Source organism: Phyllostomus discolor, chromosome 15 (genome assembly GCF_004126475.2).
Source record: "Phyllostomus discolor isolate MPI-MPIP mPhyDis1 chromosome 15, mPhyDis1.pri.v3, whole genome shotgun sequence".
Lineage (NCBI taxonomy): Eukaryota > Metazoa > Chordata > Mammalia > Chiroptera > Phyllostomidae > Phyllostomus > Phyllostomus discolor.
In genome coordinates this window covers 11,230,309-11,256,139 of record NC_040917.2, presented here as the reverse complement: position 1 = coordinate 11,256,139, position 25,831 = coordinate 11,230,309, and the positions used below count along the sequence as shown (strand labels likewise).

The 25,831-nt window shown below is 44.3% G+C and overlaps 2 protein-coding genes across 2 annotated transcripts in view; both read left to right on the top strand.

Moving 5' to 3' along the window:
- Positions 1-467: 467 nt before the first annotated feature.
- Positions 468-25,831, top strand: part of OPN3 (opsin 3) — a 32,589-nt gene continuing 7,225 nt past the window's right edge. The window contains exons 1-2 of the mRNA XM_028531232.2: positions 468-986; positions 25,123-25,442. Of these exons, the coding sequence (XP_028387033.1) occupies positions 614-986; positions 25,123-25,442 (693 nt within the window). The 5' untranslated portion in view covers positions 468-613. The remainder of the gene's footprint in view (positions 987-25,122; positions 25,443-25,831) is intronic.
- Positions 7,452-13,465, top strand: CHML (CHM like Rab escort protein). Its single transcript, XM_036016135.1, has one exon. The coding sequence runs from the start codon at positions 7,773-7,775 to the stop codon at positions 9,723-9,725; it is 1,953 nt and encodes a 650-aa protein (XP_035872028.1). The 5' UTR covers positions 7,452-7,772; the 3' UTR covers positions 9,726-13,465.

Below are 25,831 nucleotides of genomic sequence, written 5' to 3'. Positions count from 1 at the left end.
ATGATGCGTCACGCGGGAGCGGCGTTGTCGGCCGGCTGCCTGGAAAAGGGGGAAGCCGACAATGGAGTCCCTCATCCAGCCCTCTCTTAAGCTCAGAGTAGGTGCACGCGCCAGGAGACATTTACGAAGGAGGAAATGCGTAAGTGAGTGAATGCGGGAGTGAGTAAATGGACTTGGTGCTTGCAAGCTGGGTGAGGGGAGACAGGGTGTGAGATGCCATTGCGGTTGATTTGTCTCCCTGCTGCTTTATCCTCCCGGGAGCACGCTGAAGTAGGGGATGGAGGGGACCTGAGGACACGAGGGACAGGGAAAGCGTGGGAACCAGGACTGGACAGTAGATTCAAGAGTTTGCAGGATGAGCGGGAATGCGCCCTCGGGGAAGGGGCGTGGCTATGAGGGCGTTCTGGGGGCGTGGCTACAAGAGCGCGCTAGGCTCTGGGAAAGCAGCCAGGAGAGGGGGCGTGGCTACGGGGCGCGCCTGGCGGAAGAGGCGGTCCAGCGGGCACACTGGCAAAGTAGGGGGCAGGTCCCGCGTCCCATCCGGTAGCGATCGCGCCGCGGGCAAAGCGGGACGCTGAGCACCTCCACCCGCCAAGCGTGCCGTCGCCGGGCCATGTACTCGGGGAACCGCAGTGGCGGCCAAGGTTTCTGGGAGGCCGGCGGAGCGGCGGGCGCGGAGGGGCCGGGGCCAGCGGGGACGCAGAGCCCCGCGCCACTATTCACCCCGAGCACCTACGAGCGCCTGGCACTGCTGCTTGGTTCCATCGCTCTGCTGGGCGTCTGCAACAACCTGCTGGTGCTCATCCTCTACTACAAGTTCCAGCGGCTCCGCACTCCCACCCACCTCTTCCTGGTCAACATCAGCCTCAGCGACCTGCTGGTGTCCATCTTCGGGGTCACCTTTAACTTCGTGTCCTGCCTGAGGAACGGCTGGGTCTGGGACAGTGCAGCCTGCATGTGGGACGGGTTTAGCAGCAGTCTCTTCGGTGAGTTGGGCTCGGAGGAGAAAGCACACGCCTCTCCTCTGCAAACTTACCCTTCCCTGCATTGCCATCCCGTCTGTGCCTCCTCTTGCCACGCACCCTCGCCCCTTCCCCGCTCGGCCTCATGGTTCCTACTCGCCCTACCCGCCCGCGCTCTGCCCTGGACGTGCCCCGGGCCCCAAGCTGCTTGGTGTTCCTTCCTGCTTCCTTCACCTATTCGTGCCCCAAGCCGACCTCGATTCTGTCCCTGTGGTGCTCATCTCCCTCCAGGCCGGCCCGACACCCTAACCCATCATCAGCTCTAGCTCCTCCACAGCTCTGTCCAGCCGCTGTCCAGCTCATCCTATTTCGGTTTTCACCTCGTATAATTTGAGGAAAGAAATGAGGGATAGAGTCAGGTATTCAAGAACAGAAGTGATGAACGGTGAAAGTTGTAGAGAGTCATGAGATTTAATTCATATTGTATTTGTTTCTGAAAATGAGAGGTTAGAAACCTCACAGTAGCAGTGTGCAATTAAAAATTTTTTTGTTTACTAGCAATTGTAAACAATTTGACTGCTTCCTAGGAAGTGAGATCTTTCATTCAGATCCTCAGGATGCAAATAGGCATGTGCCCCGTAGGCTGTTGTACTATATTTTTCTCCTCATAGGATCCAGCACACCAAAATGTAAGGTGAGATTTAAAAAGGCACAGAGAATCCCAACTCAAATGAACAAAAATTTAGCTGTGCAGCCAGTCAATTTCATTAAAGTCGAACTTGATTGTTAATTGAAGATTTATTTCAACAATACATCTAATCCTTAGAGAATATTTAAGTCTAACTGGGACTTGATATTTTGAAGGGTGATCCACCCAGCATATCACTGAAGTTGTGATTTTCTAAGCTTGAGAAAGAATTGACCTTTTTGTGTGTGCTCTAGGTTTTCATGTGTATTATTTGAAATAGAAATATGTATTTCTCAGGTGTTAAAGTTTCTTTTAAAAAAAATCCTGAGTTCCACTGATACTTTATTACTGTTTTATCTTGGCAGGTTTTTTTTTAATGGAAAATTCATTCTTAAGTTTATTGGTAAAATTGAAAATAAAAAGAATAGTTAAGAAAAAAAATGTTAAAGAATGAGGAGAAAATACTTGCATTATCACACAGTAAAATATATTACAAATCTGTAGCAACCAAAATGGTATGATTCTGGCAGAAGTATTATGAGGCACACCCATGCATAAATGAGGATTTGATATGTTATAAAGATGATATTTCAAATTAGTTGGAGGAAAGACAGAATTATTAAAGATGTAGCTTTTGGACATTTTCGCTTATTTGGAATAATGTAATTTATCTCACACTGAACACAAAAATGAACACAAGATGGATTAAAAATTTTAATATATAAAGTTCTAAAAATTGAAAAAACTCAAAAGTAATTTTTAAAAGGAATGCATATGACAGATTTGAGTACCTAGAAATAAAAGCGTCTGCAGGATGAGAGACAGTTAAAAGACAAATGACAGATTGGGATAAGTATTCATAATACATGCGGAACAGAGCCGTAATGTCTGGTGCACGTGCACAGCCTCTATAGACCGACAAGTAAAGCAAACCAGTCCAGTGGGAAACTGAGCAAATTATATAATGGGTTATTCAGAGAATAAGAAATACCAATAGCTAATAAATGTGAAAAAAAGCTCAGGGGGATTCAGAAAATGAAAGGTAGAATAGCAGTGAGCTAGATTTTTTTTTTTTTTTGCCAGATGCCGTATTGTATCTGTTGGGCTGGGAAAATTGTGAAGAGATAAGGGAAAAGTTCTCTACAGTTCTGTTAGTAAGAATACAATACAACGTGAGGTTTTTTTGTTTTTTTCTTTTGAAGGTAATTGCTTAGCTCAATTACATATATCATAAATTCTTTGCCCTAGTAATTTTATAGAGGTTTTTTTACTCCAGGAACATGTTGGTATGCTTTGATAAAAACAGATCCACTGTTTGTAACATAGGTTTAATCCATTTTGAATTAATTTTTATATATGGTGAAAAGTAAGGCGCCAACATTATTCTTTTGTACGTGGATATCCCGTTTTCCCAGCAGCATTTATGGAAAAGACTATCATTTCAGCATTGAATGCTTTGGGCACCCTTGTCAGAAATCAACTGATGAGACATTGTGAGTGTTTATTTCTGGATTTTGTATTCTTTCGATCTGTACAACCATCCTTATGAAAGTACCACACTGTTTTGTTTACTGTAGTTTTGTAGTAAGTTTTGATATCAGAAAGTGTGAGTCCTCTTTGTTCTTTTTCAAGATTGTTTTGGCTTATGTATAGGTTTCCATAGATGTCCATTGTCAGGGTGAGGAGTTCCCTTCCCTTCCTAGCTGGCTGAGAGTTTTTATAATGAGATTTTGTCAAGAGCATTTCCTACTTCTTTGGAGATTCTCATGGTGAATTACATTTAGCTTTGAATATTAAACAAATCTTGAATTCTTGGGGTAAACTCTACTTAGTTGTGATGTATTTTTCTTTCTATATGTTGTTGGAATCTATTTGCAGAAACTTGGCTAAGAATTTTTGCTTCTACGTTCATGAGGGATATTGGCCTTCATTTTCTTTGAATGTCCTTTTCTGGTTTTATCAGCAGGGTAATGCTGGAATAACAAATGCAAATGGTCATGCCTTCTCAGTTTTCTGAAAAGTTTGTGTAGAATTGGTGTTATTTCTTTATCGCTTTCTCATTTCTTAAAATGGAAGCTGAGATTGATTTTTGATTGTTCTCTTCTAAGTAGGCAATGCCATATTTTAATTGTTGTTCTATTCAAAGTAGATCCATTTTCCCTTGAGATTTCTTTCCTGACCCATCAGGAAGCATATTCTTTCATTTTCAAGTGTTAGGAGGCTGTCCTATTATTTTTTATTGATTTGTAACTTAATCTCATTATAATTAGAACACACTACTGTTCTAAATTTATTAAGGTTTGTTTTATGGCCACAGGTTCAGTGGTAATAAAAGTTCTGGTTTCCTTCTCCAATTGCCCTGCTGCCACCTTCTCTAGGTACTCTGCCCAGGATATTGGTTGCACTCAGTGGGACAGACAGGAGGAAGCTCTTGAACATCTGAACCAACTTCACGTTCATTGTCTTCGTCCCTAACGGGGTGTTCCTTGCGTCCACCCAGCCTCGTCACCCTGCAGTACACCAGGCTCTGAGAGTCCCACCGCCAGGGCTGGCTTTTCTGAAAGGCTGGGCAAAGTTGGCAAGGTTTTTTTGAGAACAAAATCTTTGTAGTGTTATCAACGTTTTCTTATTCACCAATCTCTTATTTTGACAAACTGAAATACTGTATTTGTTATGTTTCATTTTTTGATATTTCAAAGGAAACAGTCACAGAAATGATGATTCTATCTATTTGATTTCTTCAGTGATGCTATTCTTCTAATACTATCTTTTCTCTCCCCAATAAGCACTAATCTGAGAATTTCACCTGCACAAAGCTTTGAAACTTGGGAGGGGCCGTAAGTGTATGTAGGTGGGAGTATAGATGGCTGTGTGATTACTCTCTTTATATTAATTTAAAATACCTATCAGGAAATTTTATAGGCAGGACGAAGTTTCTTTTTTAAATTTAATCTGTTTTGTATTTTTGTTCCATTACCATTTAAGGGCTAGGCTTTAGAGCGGGTGACTCAAGCTGCAGCCGAAAGTGTCATCAGTGACGCTTTGTAGGATGAGGAATCAGTATTTAGTCACAGACACAAAATTTCTCGTTTACAAGAAGTGCCTTTTCTGTGCTAGGAAATTCTATTTCTAGTCCACCTCTGTGCTGGGAGTTCAGAAACCAGGGCTTATCGAGTTCTTTTGTTAGTACTAGCATTCTGCCTCTTCCTCATCCTCCCTGGGCAGCCCCTCCCTGCAGTGTCTCCTGGTCTCTGCGGTCCCTTTTCACTCTGCGGCATCCCTACTCAGACCCCACCCCCGTCAGAAGGAATAGGTATTCCCAGGCTGCTAGAAATGAGCACCACAAGGCATTTTCCGATGACTGCTTGATTTCTCTGGACACATAGTGTTTTCAACGGTGGCCATCACTGCTTGTGAATTAGAGGTGAAGACTCGGGGGTAAGCGATTAAGAGGCTTGTTTAAACGCTGGGAGATAAGCCCTGGCTGGCGTAGCTCAGTGGACTGAGCGCGGGCTGGGAACCAAAGTGTCTCAGGTTCGATTCCCAGCCAGGGTACATTCCTGGGTTGCAGGCCATAACCCCCAGCAACTGCACATTGATGTTTCTCTCTCTCTCTCTCTATCTCCCTCCCTTCCCTTTCTAAAAAATAAATAAATAAAAAATATTAAAAAAAAACAAACAAAAAAACGCTGGGAGATAAGTCAACAGCAGGGCTAGGATGGAGCTTAAAAAATTGTTAGCCAAGATTAAGAAGATTAAGAACTTCTTTGCCTGGAGTCAGTACTAAGTACTAAGGATTATACTTCTAGATAAGAGTTAAGGGTGGGGAAAGGGAGGGCGGTTTTCCCTTTGTCATCTCTGAGCAAGAACTAACCAATCATGGAGCAATGCGGGGGTGGGGGGCAGTGTTGTTAAAAATGCTGAAAGTGGCTGCTTGCTTCGGAGGCCTCTGGAGAGGCTGCCCTACCACGTGGAAAGACCACCGGCCTGAGGGGGTCCTCCTGACCCCGGGGCCAAGCCGTTGTGTGCACTTGGCCATCACTTCATCCCTTTAGCCCTCGTACCATCTCTATTACGGGATAACCGAGCTAAATCTTCTTTAAGGTTGTCTTGTCTTACTTGCTGTGTATTTTGAGGACTCCTTTGATAGTTGTAGGTTGGAAGGTCCCGATTTTAGCACTTAGGTCTTGTAGCCTCGTATCTTACTCCCATCCTCAGCTGTATCTTCTTATTCAAGGATAAGCTTACTGTGCTTATACTTCTTCATAGACCCCTGTGGGTTTTGTCTTCTTCCGCACCCTCTATTGGAAGAAGGCAGTCTCAGTAATTGAGACACACAGATATATGTATATATATGTATATACACGAGAGGGTCAGGCAGCCACTTTATTCTGTGCTCAGTTCCTGGTTCCTCATGGAGTATTGGAAACAAGTGGATTTCCTGATGTTCTTGAGGCAGAGGCTGTGACTAGACAGGACTATGAAGATAGTCACGTCTCTGAAACTGGTCAGTTCAGGGAGTTAGTTGATTTCAGTTCCGATTGAATGGTTTGTTTGACAGATATCCAAGGTAACTAGTCACCTTAGCCCAGGCAGGCTCAGATTGTACTGGTGTAGGCTAGTAAGTTTAATACTGGAGAAAATCAGTGCTCAGAAGAGCTCTCCCTCTTCCTGGGCAATGATGAGTGATCGCAGGCCCCGTAGCATGCGCATTCTTTAGCCTGAAGACTTCTTCTAGGTGAGTGTGGGTTTCATCCCTTTGGTCGCCCATCCCCCACCCCCAGGGCCACACAGGTGTGCTACACGTGGAATGTAACCCGTGTTGTGCCCGAAGTTAACAGGAGAGCCTTTGCCCCTTCAAAAACAAGAACCCCAAACAGGTTAATGTAGGCTGAAGATATTTAGACCTTTATGTCGTGAGACAGAGATGCCGGTCACAGAGCCAGAGTCCGGAAAAACGCAAGTCACCCTATTCCAATGGTAGAAGTAGGTGTTATTTATGTGAAGATGTTTGAACATATGAACCCAGGGGTTTCTTTTTAACTTACACCTAAAAACGTACACATGCATATGTACATTCATATTGTGTAAAGATTTGTTATAAATACATTTTCCCTTCAGGGGGCTTATTCTTTTATGCACTTAAATATCTTAAAATGCCAGCTGTTTTACTGAATCACTGGTTTTGTAACAATCTAGTTAATGCCGCTGAGATAGTCTCATGTTTCTACCATGATATCCCAAGGGTGGTAGGGAGTGGAAGTCTTCCATCCAGCTGCCCTACAATGCCCCCCAGACTGGGTTGGGCCTGGGGATATTCCTAGTGACGGCAGCGCGCACGTGCCGCGCGCTTTGTTTCCGGGAATGTTCCTAGTCACGGCAGCGCGCACGCACTGCGTAGTTTGTTTCAGTCACGGCAGCGCGCACGGGCCCCGCACTTTGTTTCCGTCTACACCGCGGAGCCACACGCGGTGATCTTACGGCCCAAGATCACAGTTGTGTATCGTTTTATTCAAATACTAGTTTTCTTAAAAGCAAGAGTTACAGAATTACGTTAGTTCTTTATTATTCTGGGATATTATTATACCCATTCTCCATTACTGAATTGCCTGCTTTGGGGGAGTACATCTCTATTGTTCCTTTCCAAAAAGTTAGAAAATATGTGGGGAAGCATTTCCTGACTTGCTTTAGTAGAGGCTTTTGTAGTTGCTATTGCATGAAAGTACTTTTCTCCTAATATTGTTTACAACTGTATTCTTGAATTTTCTTTCACAGAAAAGTTCCAGTCACAAATGCATACGTGATGCATTTTGACATTTACTGCTAAGATGAAATGCAGAAATGAAAACCACCCATCCGTTTTATTAGCCTCAGATGTGATTAGATGTCCTTTATCAGGTTTTTACGCTACTGACCTGTAAAAAATAAAAAACACTAAAGAAGGGTAACAGCACAGCTAGGACCTGCACCCTCGGGACTTCTGGGGTGATCTGGAACCTCACAAGGAGAGATTTTATTGCAGCACATCATTGCAGCATATTCACACCTCCTCTGAGCCCTCAGCCTGGAGTCATACACATTTCCTTCACTGGCCGTTGTCACCAGACACTCCCCCTTCCAGGATGGCGGACAGTCTCCCTGCGGAGTTTGATGTGGTCGTCATAGGGACAGGTTTGCCTGAATCCATCCTTGCCGCCGCCTGTTCAAGAAGTGGTCAGAGGGTCCTCCATCTCGATGCGAGAAGCTACTATGGAGGAAACTGGGCCAGTTTCACCTTTTCTGGGTTGCTCTCCTGGTTGAAGGAGAATCAGCAAAGCAGTGACGTCGGGGACGGGAGCACTGCTGCGTGGCAAGACCTGATCCGGGAAACAGAAGGAGCCATCTCCCTTCGGAGGAGGGACGAGACCATTCAGCACGCAGAAGTGTTCTGTTATGCCGGTCAGGATGTGGGTGACAGTACTGAAGAGGCTGAAGATTTGCAGAAAAGTCCTTCCTTTGCAGCACCTAATACCCTCACTAAGCCTTTGGATGCTGCATGCCTGACTGAAGAAACACATTCATACGTTACCAGCTTCGAAGCGCCTGCCAAAGATACTCCAAACAACGATGGGGAAGCCTTACTGGAAGTAACTGATACAAAGGAAACTCAGGCGAAAGAGAAAAAATACCATGGAGATGAAACTTGTGTACACACAGTTTCAGACAGAGATAGAGACGGAAACAAACCTGAAGTAGAAGGCAACACTGATCCACCAAAGCAAAACAGGATTACTTACTCTCAAATAGTCAAAGAAGGCAGGAGGTTCAATATTGACTTGGTGTCAAAGTTGCTGTATTCTCGAGGATTGCTGATTGATCTTTTAATCAAATCAAATGTCAGTCGTTATGCCGAATTTAAAAATGTCACTAGGATTCTTGCTTTTCGAGAAGGAAAAGTGGAACAGGTGCCTTGCTCCAGAGCAGATGTCTTCAATAGCAAAGAGCTCACTATGGTGGAAAAGAGGATGCTAATGAAGTTTCTCACATTTTGTTTAGACTATGAACGGCATCCTGATGAATACCAGGATTCCATCCAGTGCTCTTTTGCAGAGTACTTGCACACTAAAAAACTCACCCCCAACCTCCAGCACTTTATACTACACTCCATCGCAATGACAGAGCCATCCTGCACCACACTAGATGGCCTTAAAGCAACAAAAAACTTCCTTCAGTGTCTTGGACGGTTTGGCAACACTCCGTTTTTGTTTCCCTTGTACGGCCAAGGAGAAATTTCCCAGTGTTTCTGCAGAATGTGTGCGGTTTTCGGTGGAATCTACTGTCTTTGCCATCAAGTGCAGTGCCTTGTGGTGGACAAAGAATCCGGAAGGTGCAAAGCAATTATCGATCACTTTGGCCAAAGAATAAGTGCTGAGCATTTCGTTGTGGAGGATAGCTCCCTTTCTGAGGACACATGCGCGAATGTGCAGTATAAGCAGATCTCCAGGGCAGTGCTCATTACGGATCGATCTGTACTGAAGACAGATTCAGATCAGCAGATTTCCGTCTTGATGGTGCCTCCAGCGGAACCAGGGATGAGTGCCGTTCGGGTCACTGAATTGTGTTCTTCAACTATGACGTGCATGAAAGGCACCTATCTGGTGCATCTGACCTGTTCCTCTTCTAAAATGGCAAGAGAAGACTTGGAACCAGTGGTGGAGAAGTTGTTCACCCCATGGGTTGAAATGGAAGTAGACGAGGAAGAACTTACAAAGCCAAGGCTCTTGTGGGCCCTTTATTTTAATATGAGAGACTCCTCGGGAATCCGCAGGAGCTCCTATAGTGGCTTACCTTCCAATGTGTATGTCTGCTCTGGGCCTGACTGGGGACTGGGAAGCGAGCACGCGGTTGAGCAAGCCGAAACCCTTTTCCGGGAGATCTTTCCGGGTAAAGACTTCTGTCCCCCACCTCCCAATCCAGAAGACATTGTGTATGATGGTGATGATAAGCAACCAGAGGCTTCCGGAGCCAATAATGTATTCATGGCCAAACCAGAGCTCTCTGAAGGAAGCAAGAACATAGAAAGTCTTCAAAATTAGAAGAAGGGAAACTGGAAATGCTATTTTGGACCTTCGTCCTAGCATCAGAATATTCTCATTTAAAGGGCAGTTTCTTATATGAGTAATTAGAACTGGTTATGTGATGGATGCTAGGCAGATGTAGACTTTAATTCTCTTTGAGACATTTCAGCCATTGGGTGTCTTTGTTAACCTATCAGTAAGTGATTTACTGGTTATTGCACTGTTCGTTTCAGAGTGTACTCTATGATCCAGAATCCTAAACAGAGTTAGCTTTATTTTAGTATTGGGTGTTAACGTGAGGGTTCCATATTAGCAACTGTGCTTAAAGGAAGGTGGTATTGTAAATGCTAATGATCTCCAGGTGTTACTGTCTACAATGACAGTGTCTAAGGAATATTTTACTTTGCAGCTATTACGGTTGCTACCGCCTCTGAGTAAAACTCATATACAGTAGATTATGGGGTCTCTTATATACAATATAAAGATATACACAGTAGCAATAGCAACTAATGCAAGTGCCAATATAAAATACATTTGTCTAATTAAAAGGTTCGCTTTGCATGATCCTGTATTTGTGAAGGTCTGATGTTTACAATCTGTCTCACTGTTGAATTCTCCTACTTGACCCTTGTGCCCCATACGGCAGCATCGCCACCACACTCTTCTACATCCGAAAAAGTGCCCCGGTGGTCACTTGTTGAAGAGCTCACCCGTGGGAGGTTCGGTCCAAAGACAATCCAGGGAATAAGATTAGTGCTGGTTTAATACTTCAGAAAATTCCTGCAGAACCCTGCTCTGGCACCTAAAAGAAAAGAATGTCCAAACAGTAACTGAGGCCAAAAGAAGAAATAAATTGCCCCAGGAAAAAGATACTTCAGCATGACTGTTCTGAAATTCCCGAGGAGAAATCAAGGGAGTGCCGTTTTAATCTGCAGCTGACTCCGAGCTTTCTCAGTGAGGGCGAACCTTCCTCCTTGCTGGCTCTGCCTCTGCAGTGAGCGGCACCAGCTACAGCTGATAGCAGTGAATCTAAGAAGGACCAACTTACCGTGTCCCTTCTGATGTGCCCCATCCCACACACCCCATTATTGTTTCTGCCTCTTGGCTGTGTGCAGAGGAGGGAAATATGTAACTTTTCCAGACCAGCCGGCCGTGGTAAAGCTGATGTTACTGCCACGGTGAAAGCCCGCGGAGCTGTCGGGGGAGGTAAAGGTCCTTCCCTGTTAGTCCCGTTTGCATCCCTCAGTCGGAGAGTGGTGGTCCTCTAGGGGGAGGGCGCTGCAGTGCCCGTTTTTGTTCTGCATATGGGCTTTCACCATGACCTGGGCACTGACCCCGCTCTCCCATTAAGGTTTCTCAACCCCGAGAGGCAGAAGTTACTGAATACATTTTCAAAGACGAAATAAAGACTTAATTCATAATTTGCTCAGAGTCTGGCGTGGGGAAGAGCCGACACTGGAATCCACGCTTTCATGATCTCAGTCTTCCGCCTAACGTCACCTGTCAGAAGAGTGCAGCACTGTGGTGGGGAAATGCCCATGACGTCAGTCTAGTGTTGCTGGTGAAGAGAGCCTGGCAGAAATTGGTCTCTCAGCTTATTACTGAAGCAGAGAGAGGTGAAGGTCAGGGAAGCCCTGGCCGGTGTGGCTCAGTTGGTTGCAGCGTCTGCACCCCAAAAGGCTGAAGGTTCCATCCCAGGTAGGGGCGCATATAAGAAGCAACTGACTGATGTTTCTCTCTCTCCCTTCCTCTCTAAAATCAATAAACATATTTTTTAAAAGGAAATTTTAAATGTAGCTTAGAGCTGAGTACCTAAATGGAAACAGAATTTGGCTAAGTTGTAACAAAATAATGCTTCTTAATGTGTCTTTTGATCTGAACACGGTGGCATAAAAAATACAGATGTACTAAGCCAAAATATGCTCTGAATAGTCTTGCTGCTCTTCTGTATATGAGAAAAATTAAATAAAGACTTAAGTAATTTATGCCTTATTGGAAGTAGAGAAGCCATAATTTGGTATTAATATTTTATATGTTTTTTAAAATATAACAAAGTGGTGTTATTGGGTGGATCCTAAAGTTTAAGTTTCAGCCAAAATGCCTGAAATAGACCTAAAAATTAGTCATTAAAACGAAAAAGAACTTAAGACGACAAATAAAATGTAGGTGAAAGTAACCCAGACCCACTGAAAAAATATTATTCATAAGAATTGAGAAAAGAAGCCGTGAGAAGCTGCAAAAATGCTAGAACTGGGCATAATAGAGGCAAAATGAAGTGTTAAACTAGTTCACAATAAGGGTGGTTTAAAAAACTACTTGAATGCAAAATAAATCAAATGAGAAAAGTTATAACCAATAAAAAGCCTTAAAAATTAGGGGATATTGTAAGCTAATATAATTTTCTGGTGAGTTAGAATCTTACCCTAATGGGCTTATTATTATATTTTTTCAGATGTCCAAGTAATAAATAATATATGTATCATGAAAGATGATACTCTAATATTTGCATTTTGAGGTAAATATGGCCTTAATACTAGAAGTCACACATTCTGAAAAGGGTCTCATTCTGAACAGACGCAGAATGGAACACATAGTCAAATAATACACAAATAAAATGCAGGCAGACCTCATTTTATTGCACTTGGCTTTAGGCACTTTGTAGATGTTAACTTTTTCCACAAATTGAAAGAAGACCCTCCATCAGCAAAAAGATGAGGACTTGCATTTTTTAGCAATTAAATGCATTTTTAGACATAATGTGCACACTTAATGGACTGCAGTATAGCATAAACATAACTTTTATATGCACCGGGAAACCAAAGCATGCATGGGACTTGACTTTATTGGAATATTCACTTTATTGTATAACTGGACCCACAATATCTCTGAGGTGTGCCTGTAATTATTTTCTACGACTCAGGATTATAAAGCCAATGTTCAACTGAGCAAAATAGCAAAAAATTCAAACTACAGATAACTTTAAAAATCTGAATAACATCATTCATCTTGATTTAATTCTCTCTGGTAAAAGGATTTTATTGGTTTCTCATAGTGTGATAAATAACTTCTTAAAACCAAGAACTAACATCATTCTATTAGGCAAATATATAGAAAACATTTCTCAATCAGAAATCAAACAACCTTGACACCACTTTTATTTATACATGCTTGAAGGAGCTCGTTGTGATAAAATCTTAACAAGCATTCACAAAGTGGGGAAGATGTGGGAAGAAGGTGGCACAAATGTTTTCTATAACATGGTTTTGTGACTAGTGAAACCTGTGTTATTAGAAACATACAGGAAAAGACTAACTCAGGAAGTTGCAGAATATACAGTCTTTAAAAAATTAATTTCATTTCTAGATTGCCTCAGTGACAAGCTCAAATTTAAAAAGTGTTAACACAGCAACATTGGGGTAAATTGAGAAAGATGCTTATGCAGAAGCCGGCTGAAGGAACGCCATCCTCATATAGTGGAAAAGAAGGAAATGGGCAGTCGGAAAACCACAATTAGAGTCATCACTTCACTCCTTACCAGTTGTATAGTCTTGGGAGAGTCACTCCTAGCTTCTATGTCATCATCTGTAAAATACAAATGATACTTTGCAGCATTATTCTGAGGATGAAATTAATGTGCATGAAATGTCCAAAGGAATGGGAATGGGTGACGTCAGCATGGAGATTTACTACACTGCCACTTAACATTCCAGCTAGATGTTTTTTGAAGATAACTTGCCGGAATTGTGATAAATTATTTAGGAAAATAAGCAAGGAAAGATATGTCTTTTTAACTTAGGGGGAAAAATAGGAGTCATACCTCAAATCCTCAAAATGTGCTATTAAGCAAATTTCTAAATGTACTAAGTAGAAAGTTTAAACTAAGACTAATAAGGCAGTTGGAAAGAAATAAATACATAATAACTGCCAGTGGAAAGACTAGCTGGATGTCAGTATGAAAAAAGAAATTTTAGACCCAAATTATATCATAACAATTCATTCCACATAAATTAAAATGTTAAATATTGAGTTAGAAATAAAAACACTACCATTCTCATTCCAATAAAGATACAAAAGAAACGTTATGGCAATGGAAATCATTAGGTAGGTAGGTAAGGTTAAAAGAGAAAAATTAAAAATATAAATACTAAAAAGATGAGAGTGGATTTAAAAAAGCTACTTACATTATATATGGGTTAAGTATTTAATACTTTTTAAAAGGGAGATGCAAATCCATAAAATTTTCTCCTTTCCACTAGGCAAATTTATTAAAAGGATAGGTGCAAATGAGAAAATAAAAATAAAAATAAACTCTTAAATGATATTCGGATTTCCTAATATTATAAATGCAAGTTGAAACAACTTTGACCTAGTTCATGCTAATAGCAAACAATTTTCAACTACATGTTTTCTCATTCCAGTAGCATTGTTATATTAGTAGTTTTTTAAAAAAACTATTTAGAAAATTATAATAAGAGCTCTAAAACCAATCTATCTTTTGATAGGTTTAACTCACTTTGAGAAGCATATATCCAGGAAGATAAAAGAAAAAAACTACTTGTATAAAGATATTTCTAGTAATTCCATTCATTCAGGTTTTTTTAAAAAGACCAATAATTGGCAAATGTATAAATAACATTTTGTGTATTGCTATTGCTGTCAAAAACTGTTATGTAGCCATTAAATAATATTCGTATATGGAAAATTATATAGAAGAATGTTTAAATGAGACTCAAAGTGTTGGAACATAAGTTATATTTACTGTTTATATTTATGTACATGGAAAAGAATCTGGAGAGAATGTAATTAGTTGGAATTTAACATTATGGGGTTCTTTTTTTTCTGTAAAATACTGATATTTGCAATGAAAAATAAAAGATTAATGGTATAATGGTGTACTGAATTGGTGAGAAATTGATTCTTCGAAAACTTTTCAAATTCTTCTTTAGATTGAAAAGTATATATATTTTTAAATGTTAAATTTGAAAGATAATCTCCAAAAATGTTGATACGAAGTTTTACAACTCTTGACGGGAAGCATTCTTGGTCCTAGTGGATTTTGTATATTTTTCTCAGTTACCCATCATTAAGAAATGAGAAGACATACTGTGGTGATACTTTTTTTTTTTAATGGAAGCCTCAGAGCCAGAGGTGGAAATAATAGAAATAGTATTAATGCATTCCAGGACATCGGCACAAAGACATTGCCAACTAGTTAAAGTACATTTCCAAATCCAAGAATATACTTCATTTGGGAGCCTTGGAGGTCTGGGAAATGAAGGTTAGGTTTGGATTCCTAGAAGAAATCCTGGGAATCCTAGAAGGAATGCTAGAAGGCCATGCCTGGGTCTGAGGAGTGTTTTCAGGGGACCCATGCTGAGGATAGCTCTCTGGAGGAGCATGCTGGGCTGACCTTTCTTGTCAGCCTGAGAGATGCAAATCAAGGTGAATTAATTCTACAAATGTCAGTTGCACGTCAACTGTGAGTGATCAATTGGCATTTCTCTGAGGATTACAAATAGAAAATAAGTAAGACAGGTTTTCTATACCTGAGAACAATTCTCTTGGAGGACATGCAAAAGTTTTACCTTAGTGAGAACTAAGATATTTTCTATCCATCATACTGCCCATTATAACTACCACCACCTCCTTCCCCAAAAGAAAAGAAAGAAAGAAAAAAACTCATCTGTGGCGGGGTTCCTTTAAAAGGCTGCCAAAACCTTTTATTAAGCAACTGGAAACAAGTAGCTTACAAGTTAAATGGTTGATAGGTTAATGCTTTGTGAAATCTATGTCAGCTAACATTCAGTGAATTAAGAAGTTTCTGACATTAACCGGAATTTCCGGTCTTGCCTGGGGCAGGGGTGAGGGGCATGTGTGTAACTTAGGGCCCCAGAAACCCCTGCACAGAGAGCTCAGGGAGCGGGGAGTGTGAAGAACCCCCAAGGAGAGGTGCCTGTAAGAAAGTTTCAAGACGGAGAACTCTGATTAGGATTATTTTTACTCACCTTCCTCTTGGCAGGACGAATGGAAGTCACACTCTTACTGCATTGAAGTAGTTGCTTCCTTTTCGAAGATTTAACATGCTTTAAATTTCAGTACTTCTACCTTTACTATAACGAGGCATTGTTTCCAGTATCTTATCCTTTCAACCAACAACGAAATATATTCACGGTTCAGCAGCAGGGGGCGCACTACCTCCAGCTTTCTGTAAGACTTGAAGAAAAGGAGCTGAGAGATTCATTTGAAAGAACTTGACTCTAACATGAATATTAGGACAGCTGTTCTGCAGCGTCTGTAGGAATGCTGCCCTTTCTCCCGACAGCTACATTTTCCATGTGTGCCCCAGGACAACTCTGTAAGGTAAGAACGGGCAGGTATTCCTGTCCGTTTCACAGATAAGACGTGCAGGAGTCACGTGACTGGCCTGGACTTCTGGTAAGCTTTCAGATCCATTCATGAGAATTAAACTGTAACTTCTGCTGTGCCTTCATCACATAAAAGCATGCATGTCACATAAATCACTATTCCGGAAGTGGGGATGTCTAGGATTTTGGAGTACATTTATTTTTTCAACAAATACAAGAATCCTATAAAGTAAGATTCGGGTTATTAAAGTGGGCTGACTTAGGTTGGAAGAGGGAGAAGACAGCTCACAGAGTGATGTGATGTCTTCAGAGAGGTGTCAGGAGCAAGTAACTGCTGTGCACCAGAAACTGTATGTATATATACAGGGTTATATATAAAATAACCCTGAGAGAGAGGTATTAATGTTTTGTGTCAATGCGAAGTAGGCTCAGTAACTTTCCCAACGTTCCTGAGTGGGTAAGGAGTGGCACTCCCCATGCATTGGTACTGATGTTGCTGAACAATTAGGCACTCTCAGGCCCAGCAATCAGGCCCAGATCATCTCTGTGATAGAGGAATAAACTTGAACGGGTGCACACAGTTATTTTAAGTCTGGCTAGGGAAATCTGGGAAGGCGTCATGAAGGAAGAGGCCTGGGCCCCCTGGGGCTGAGAAGGGTTTCTTCAGGCAGATACGAAGGACACGCTGTGTGTAGGGACAATAGCAGAAGGGGAGGCAGAGGGGGCATCCAGGGCATTGCAGGGTGTGGGGCCGTGGGACCTGTGGCAGCCACGTGGGACGGGCTCCACGCTCTCAGTGGCCTTGAAGACCACAGGGCGGCTTCCAGCGGACTCTGGGAGCTACTGAAGGTTTTTCTAGATAAGGCCTAAGAAAGGTTAGCCTGGTGGCAGTGTGAAGCAGGACCGGAAGGAAAGGGGCAGACATTACGTGCACGTGACCGGAAGGAGGAAGACTAGGAAGAGGCCTGGGTAAGGCCGGGTGACGGGAGTGAAACGGGCGGAGACCCATTTGGAGCTAGAGCCGCAGGAGCCGGGTGATAGCTGTATGTTCCAGATAAGGTAGAACGAGAAAGGAATTGAAAGGGACTAAAATCTCAGCTGCGGTACTTGAATGCGTGTCATACATGTCACGGAGATTGGGAACGGGTTTGGAAGAACAGCAAAACGGGTTTGGTTTTGGTCGCACAAGGTGATCGGGAGATGGTTCTGGAAGGTCTCTGAGGGCCGAGGAATCGTGACTCTCCTCGTGGAGCAGCGCTTAGTGCTATGAAACGGGGGGGGGGGGGGGGGTGGCGAGTTACATTTGGAGCAATCACCCTGGTGTCCATGGGAGGGTGGGTCCAAGGCGGGCCAGGAGACCAGACAGGAGGCTACTGAAATAGTTGGGCAAGAGATGCGGCGGGTCTGACTCGGGGTGATAGCAGTCAGGACAGAGGGACAGATCTGAGAGCTGCTGAGATGAAATGGGCACGACTCCGTGACCGGATGTCAGTGCTGTTAGGAAGGAAGGGACATCTTGTGGGCGACAGTTGAGCGAGAGCTGGTAGGTAGGACCTACTGGGAATGAGAACGTGGTGCCCGGGCTGCTTCTGCGTAACTCCTGCCCCTGGATTAGTCACGGGCTCGGAAAGTGTCTTTTCTGGGATTCCTAGATATACAATCGCTCCGCCTCCTGAGCTCCTTAAGCCTCAGAGATGTGAGTCAGAACTGCGAACTTGCACCTTGGTTACCAGAGTCTGCCTGAGACTTAGGCCAAATGGAGAGCAACCCAGCCGAGGAAGGGAGGAGAGACCAGCCCCTGACACTCTTGCAGGCCCCTAGCTTATGGGGCTCTCGTTCCATTTCATTGGTCCCCCTGCTTGGAGCCACTGCCACTTGGGGCTTCCAGTGACATAAGATAATCTGTTTTTTTTAAAAAAAAAACAAGCTGGCACAGAAACAGGAGATGAGGTAGGAGAGAGGTTTTAGAAGTTCAGGGGAATTTCAAAAAGAACCTGGTCTACAGTGTTGCTGTTGCAAAGAGGCTGGGTAAACTAAAGTTTTAGCAATTGATTGATTTATCGATCAAGTCAAATGGGAGTGTCTTTAAAAGACGCATTACCAGGTGCCACTCCTACATTCTGGGTCAGTGAGCAAACAGGGCACTTGTAAGTGGTCGCTGGGTGCAGCTTGGTTGTCATGCTTCGTGGCATCAGTGAGAGGTACTAAACACAAGTGCCCGGTGGTCTGGTGGTGGGGATTTAACTTATCTTCCGGTGGGTGCTTTAACGTTGTATCGAAAGCATTAAAAATCTCTGCACCTTCTCACCCAACAATTACGTTACCAAGGATTCCTAAGGAGGTCATCACAGATGTATGTAAAGGTAGAGCTCATGGATTACAATGCCCATGGCTGACACTTTGTAGTTGTGCCAGGTACTGTTATAAGTGCTTTATGCACAGTAAGTTCCTAATTCTTAATCTTCATCCCAACTCGGTGAGGTAGTTAGGTGCTACAGTTACCCCCTTTTGTATGTAAAGAAATTAAACCACGAGATTAATTTGTTCAAGGTCATATGAAAGAATGGAGGCTATGGAACCTCGATGACTATGTTATACTGTCCCTCCTCACAGCATGTTAGAATAGTGACAAACCGATGTAATGTAAGAGAACACTGGTTTCTGAAATCAACATACCGCTAAGCAAGTCGTTCAGGACCCAGACCCTGGTAACACTTTACCTCCCACCCTCCAAGAACAATAAAAGGTGATCAGGATGACGCCCACTGGCTGACATTCCCCCTGAGGTCAGCCGTTGCCTGGCTGGACGCCCACGTCATCACGGCGCAGGCTGCTTCCCAGTCGGGGCTGATGCTGGTCTCCCACCGTGTGCGCTCAGAGCCTCCCCTCATGACCGGCCAGCTCCCCTGTATCTTCAGCATCTGCTCTGAGTGTCTCCTCGTCCACCTTCCTTGTAACCCTGGCTGCCCCCCAGGACCTCAAGCAGTAGTGTTTTTTTATTTTCCTAAAACCCTCTTATGACTTCATCAAAATAACATTTATGTGGAGTGCGGGGTGCCCAATGGTGAATCTTGGTTCAACACCACAGTACCAGAGACACTGAAATAGACTTCATCACCGCGGGTCCTGGCGGAAGTCCGGGGCATGCTCTGAGGGTCACACAGGAAGGTCACGGCAGAGTGCGCACAGAGGGGCAGGACCTGGGGCACATGTCTTTATTAGGGTCTATGGGTGCATGCTTTGGGGTTCCCAGGCGAAGGCCAGATCAGTCCGTTCAAACCAGGAGGAGCAGGGTTGTGAGAAGTTCTACAAGGGTCTAATGTAAGGCCCGTATCAGGGGAAGGTCCTGGGAAGCAGGGGCGACTGTGGAACACAAGGGCTGCTGGGGAAGTCACAGTAGGGGCCTAGGTGTGTTTGTGAGTCTTCTGGCTGCTACCTAGGGCATGTTCTCGCATGAAATGCTGGTGTCAAAAGTCCCTGCAAGCCTCTTGGTCAAAGACAATGGAGTTGCTGGGCTACCCTCTCCTTGCCTACATGCTCCAGGGCCGGGTGGTTGCGTAGGGGACCCATTCACTTCCCTGCTGCTTCCCAGGCACAGGCCTCGTTCTGCTGGATGACTCGGCTCCATCACCACTCGCCCAGGGTGAGATTGCAGCATGGAACTCCCACTGTCACGTGGCTCACGTTTTATTTCCAGTGGATAGCAGTGCTCTGGGGCGCCTAAGAAAACCTGGAGTTGCTGGGCATTGTAAATGCTGCATAACTTTGCAAATTTTTAATTTTTCAATACCCTTCAGTCCCGCCACTTTAGATAAAGCCCTCCCATTTCCCAAGTCCTTGGTCATCTTTCCTCTCTCTAAGATCCTATGGCACTGAGGTTTCTATGTCTTGCGTGGCACTTCAGATACGAATTTTGTATTTCGCTTAGTCTTTTTATGATGCTTTCACCCCTTCCCATCAGGGACATTATGACTTCGCTTCCTCAACGCTAAGCTCAGGGCCCTGCATGTCAGAGCCACGTACATACTTACAGAAGGGTTAGACACTCCTGGTGCAGACACTCTGCTTTTAAGCTGTGATTGGTCCTGGAACAGCCTCATCTTATTTACCAAGGATATGCCTCAGTTTCTCGTGCAGCCAGGCCTCACTTACTCTGCTTGACACAATAGGAGAAAATTCCCTAGAAAGTGGCCTTGGTCTTTGCTCTGCATCTCTTTTCACAATGGACGGGCCACTGTCTCCCCACCAAGATCCTCACTTGCTAATGGGTTCTGGAGTCTTGGTATCTGCCTACATCAGGGAGAGCCTCACACATCCAGGCTCTTTGCTTAGATTCATAACAGCTCCTTTTCAAAGACATCACCTTCAGCCCTTTCCTGATAGGCTGCCTCTGGTTCTATGAAACACGGCCTTTAGATAGCTTTGGGGACTGTGAATGCAGCAGACACGGGAATAGGTAGATAGGAGTAAAAGCTAGAGGTGAGTGAAATATTTTGAAAATTAGAGCTGTCGATAGACATGAGACAAGGTCCCCCTTCCTGGAGCTGAAGCTTCATGTGTGACACAGACTCCGGCGTCCTGTGGAATCCCACTTTGTGAGGTGTTGACTCACATGAATTCAGTTGTTTCTTGGAATAGGCTCACTATTCCCTTCTTCATCTGTTTTCCTTCCTGGACACCCATTTTCCTTGTTGCCCTTTCTAAAGGAGCTATTTCTCATAGAACGTTTTCATTTAAAAAAAATTCTGGGTTCCTTCTCTTTTTCTGCCTGCATCGTTTCTCAATGTCTATCTTTGCGCTCATTCATTTTCTCTTCCATGCGGTCTTCTCTATTTCCAGTGCTTTCTACTGAATTGTTCATCTCATTTACTGATTTCTTCAGATCCAGAATTTCTGTTTGGTCCTTTTTTTTATCATTTAAATCTCTTTGGTAAAGTACTCCTTCTGTTGATCAATTTTAGACCTGAGCTCACAGGACTGCCTTTCTGGGTTTTCCTACATCTCGTGAAAAGTCTTCATGACGGCTATTTTGACTTCTCTATCTGTTAGGTCAGTCGTCCAGGATTTTGAGCTGGGTTTCTGGAGAATCGTCACTTCCTTTCTGTGTTACCATGTTTTGGTTGGTCATAGTGCTTGAGGTGTTGTTCCTCCGCTGGGAAGTGGTGAACACTTTTCTTGTTTAGGTGCCATTTTGATTTTGATTATTCAGCCGTTTGATCAGATGTTTTTCTTTTGCTTTCCAGTAGATGGCGGTATGAGGCAAGTTTTTGTTTTCTTTAAAAATTTCTTTTTCAGTGAGCTTACTCAATACTATTCTGCATCAGTTTCAGATGCACAGCAGAGCGGTTAGAAACTCACATACTTTACGGAGTGGTCCCCCTGATGCCTCAGGCACCCACCTGGCCCCACGCAGAGTCATCACGACGTCATTGGCCCCATTCCCCTGCTGTGGTCTCCGTCTCCGTGACTCTTCTGTAGCTACCCATCCCTTCACCTTCCTCACCAGCCCCCCGAAGCCCCTCCCCTCTGCCAACTGTCAGTCTGTTCTCTGTGCCTCCAGGGTCACTGTGGGGGGTGTCACTGTGGTCATGGGCATCATGGGTGACCAGGGTGTGGTAGACACCCCTACTGTGCCGAGTCGCCTGGTTCTAGAGGTACCACCACCGTGGTGGGGGGATGTGGCGGGTGGGTAAGAGCCAGCCAGTGTCTGCAATGTCCCCTGACTCTCGATGGCCCCATGTGCTGTTGGAGGCCATAGATGTGTCTCTGTTGCTGCTGCTGCTGGGCTGTGGTGAGGGCTCTGCGCCTGCGCCTCTTACCCTCCAACAGATGTGGGGGGGCCTCGCCCCAGCTACTTCATGGCTGCTGCATTACCTGGGGCCATGGGCGCAGCCAGGCAACCATGTCTGCGGGGCAGCGTCCCTGTCTTTCCCCCGCCCCGCCCCCAGGCACTCTAACACGCCCACCTCCAGGTGCTGATCGATCGTGGACCTCTCGGGCATCCTGCGTGTTGAGTAGAGGAACCTTTGCCGGGTTACAGCCGCCTGACTAGCTGTAGGTTTATGGGGAGATACAAAGGGGTCTCTCACTCTGTCACGGGGCTCCGTTTTTTTTTTTTATTATTGTTTTCTTTTGTACACACTGCACTGTAAGTTCCATGAGACACTTATTTCACTCACTTCTTCCCACCTGTTTTCTAGTACAATGATTGATACATGCAGATAAGCAATACATATTTAATACATAACTAAATGAATGAAAGATAAAATTATACCAACTTCTTGCTTTAACCGTATCACTACTTTCTGAAGTATTTCCTCTAACATATTTCAAAACCCAGTCTTCTTCCAGTCACTCATGTGTTTCCTGGACATTCACTCTTTATTCGACGAGCATTGACTGCTGGCCACACGTCTCAGACCCTGGGGATAATACTGCTCCCCTCAACCCCCCGAAAAACCCAAAAGCCTATCGTGGTATAAATGAATATTAACTATGTTCCATCAATTCCTTTCTGAGTCTAGGATCTCTTCATTTCACATGTTTGTAATTATCACAACATTTTATAATGTGAATGGTGCTTTTATGTAAACAAAAAGAAACCTAAAATCTAAAGAGACTGCATTCACAGGGGCATTTAATGGGGAGTGGGGACTCACTCCCAGGCCTCTTGGGAGCCTACCCTCCACACGCCTACCCTACTCCTCATGGGGCCAGCTGTATTTTCATTTTCCATTAAAACCACCTTTACAACCTGTTTTGGCCCATTCATGCTAATGTGTTGGAGGAAACTCACAGTTTCATTTCCTCCTTCACATCTGCTCACCCACCCTGTAGTTTTTATGTCTGTCACTGGAATCACTCTGCTCATCACACAGGTTAGAAATCCCCGGGTTATTCTTTGTTTAATTAACTAATTAACTTTTGGATGTTTATCTATCACAGTTGTCCCTTTTTTTCCCTTTTGCCCCCCCCACCCAGCCCACGCCTCGCACCCACAGTCACTCCCCTCTCTGCTGCCCATGTCCATGAGTCACTCAGCATGTGCTCTGACTGATGCCTTACCTTCCTCCCACCGTCCCCCCCTTCCTCCTCCCCTCCTGCAGCTCTCAGTCCGTCCCCTGTTTCCCTGTCTCTGGTTCTGGTTTTCTCGTTAGCTTACTTTGCTCATTAGATCCCAGTTATAAGTGAGGTTATGTGGTATCTGACTGGCTCATTTCAGTTAGCATAATCGTCGCCAGCTCCATCCATGCTGTGGCAAAAGGTAGGACTTCCTTCTTTCTTTCCACTGCGTAGTATTCCACTGTGTAAATGTTTTACAAGTTTTTAATCCACTCGCCTACTGAGGGGCACTTGGGCTGTTTCCAACACTTAGCTTTTGTAAATAGCACTGCTATGAACATAGCGGTGTGTAAGTTCTTTTGAATTGGGGTTAAGGGTTTTTAGCGTACATTCCCAGCAGTGGAATCGCTGTCATAAGGCAGTTCCATTTTTAATTTTTGGAGGAAATTCCAGACTGTTTTCCAGAGTTGCTGCACCAGTCTGCATTTCCACCAACTAATTATGCTTAACATACAATATTCTGTTAGTTTCGGGTTACAACACAGTGACTAGACCTTTACAGATCTTACATAAACTGACCACCCTGATAAGTCTAGTGCCCATACGTAGACACCATACATACATAGTTATTACAGCACTGTAGACTATATTCCCTATGCTGTGTTCCTAAGTTATTCTTTACTCTTCTCTTTCCCTCCACTCTTCCCAAGAGCTGCAATTCGGTTGATATTAAGTGTTAAATGTCTCTAAAATTCAGACTTCATTGTTTTCTTACCTTTCAAGGTACCCTACTTCAGACCCCATCATTTCCTGCCTGGACCACTGCAGTAGCCTGCAGGCTGGTCCCCATGCCCTGGACAGAGTTTTAGCCTCTACTACTACTGGAATAAGTCCTTTCCAAGGGGCATGGAAGAGATATAAAGGAGAACTCAATCATTGTCACTTCCATGCTTAAAAAGCATGATGGAGTATCATCTTCTAATTTACTATTTTATACAGGAAAAAGGTAGTTTTTTTTTTAAGAAAAACAACAAAACAAACAAACAAAAAGCCTTAAGAAGAAGTTAAAAGTCTTTCTCAGGATGGCCTCATCTGCCCTTTCTAACTTTCTCTCTCCTTCATGTCCTCCGAGACCCTTCCTTCAATGGCCTGCATGCTCTGGTGCACAATTCTCCCATGCCCCCCCTGCCTTGTCCACAAAGGCCCCCTTCTCTGTGGGTCCCCCAACACACTGTGTCGGCATGGTAGCCCTTACAGCTTGTGCAGTGCCCCAGCTGTTCACACATCTGCATCGCCTCCAGACAGCTCGTGTCCGTGCTGCGTCTCTGTCCTCATTGCACCTGCCGTGTCAGCGTGTTGAGTGAATAAATCACCCTGGGGACAGGCGGAGAAGTAAGCAAGTAACGTTGTGAAGTGTGTTTACTCTAAATAGAGGTATCAGTGAGGACCGTGGGGGCGGAGCAGACTTCACTTGCTTGTCAGCAGTCCTCGCAGGGGAGCAGTTCCTACCTGGCAGGTGGCGGAGGTGGCCTTCTGCATGGGCGGCCCATGGCTTTGGTCCCTGCGCGCTTGTGGAACCCACTCCGACCTTGTTTCTAAGGGCTGAGTCAGACACAGCTGACGGGAGGAAAAACCACGTGAGAGCCGCTTTAGTGATCCACCCTGACGTGCTCCAGAGCTTTTCTCTGCAGGACATTTAACAACATAGGGGCACCCTGGGGGCGGCTGATAGTAGGGCTGTTATTTTTGTCCTGCTGCAATCTACATGCCATTTTCTATTCCACGTTTTCTTTTGTGGGCAAAGACATTTCCAATCGAATTTCCTGGGGATTGCAAGGCACTATTCCTCTTACACAGTGCAGCATTTGGAGCACGTCGCTGGCTGCAGACACTGCCGGGTGTCCCCGGTGGAGTGTAGGAAGGTAGCCCGCTGGGGTGGCTGTCTCCCCCTGTGCCGTGCTATACTGTCGCCCTTTCTCTTTCTGCAGGGATCGTTTCCATCGCCACCCTAACAGTGCTGGCCTATGAACGTTATATTCGCATGGTCCATGCCAGAGTGATCAATTTTTCCTGGGCCTGGAGGGCCATTACCTACATCTGGCTGTACTCGCTGGCGTGGTCAGGAGCCCCTCTCCTGGGCTGGAACAGGTACACCCTGGATGTACACGGACTAGGCTGCGCTGTGGACTGGAAATCCAAGGACGCCAACGATTCCTCCTTTGTGCTTTTCTTGTTTCTTGGCTGCCTCATGGTGCCTGTGGGCATCATAGCCCATTGCTATGGCCATATTCTGTATTCCATTCGAATGGTGAGTTGAAGACTGTGAATGCCCCTCCCCCAACAGGGTCCAGGGTAGGACATTTTGTGTGAAATCAAAGACAACTAAACTCGTCCTAAATGATCGGTAGCTGCCCACAGCCAAGCAGCTCTTCCCATTTCATAGCATTTTGCACCACGAATCACTCTCAGGAAAGACTAATGAGGAATAACGTTCTTTCTATGCCACCAGTCTAAACTGGAAGTAGGAAGGAAAGGGGTTCTGGACAGAAAAAATCAACTATGACTCCCTCAAACCCCTTTGTCTTCCAGCACATGTAGAATTTAAGAACTCGAATAAAGGGAATTCTACACTCCCCATAATTGTATTAATTCAAGGGTTGCATAAAGACTTGTACAGGTATTTTGTTGGGAGGTCAA

Coding starts and splice junctions, on each gene's coding strand:
- CHML (XM_036016135.1), top strand. CDS start 7,773: ATGGCGGACAGTCTCCCTGCGGAGTTTGATGTGGTCGTCATAGGGACA.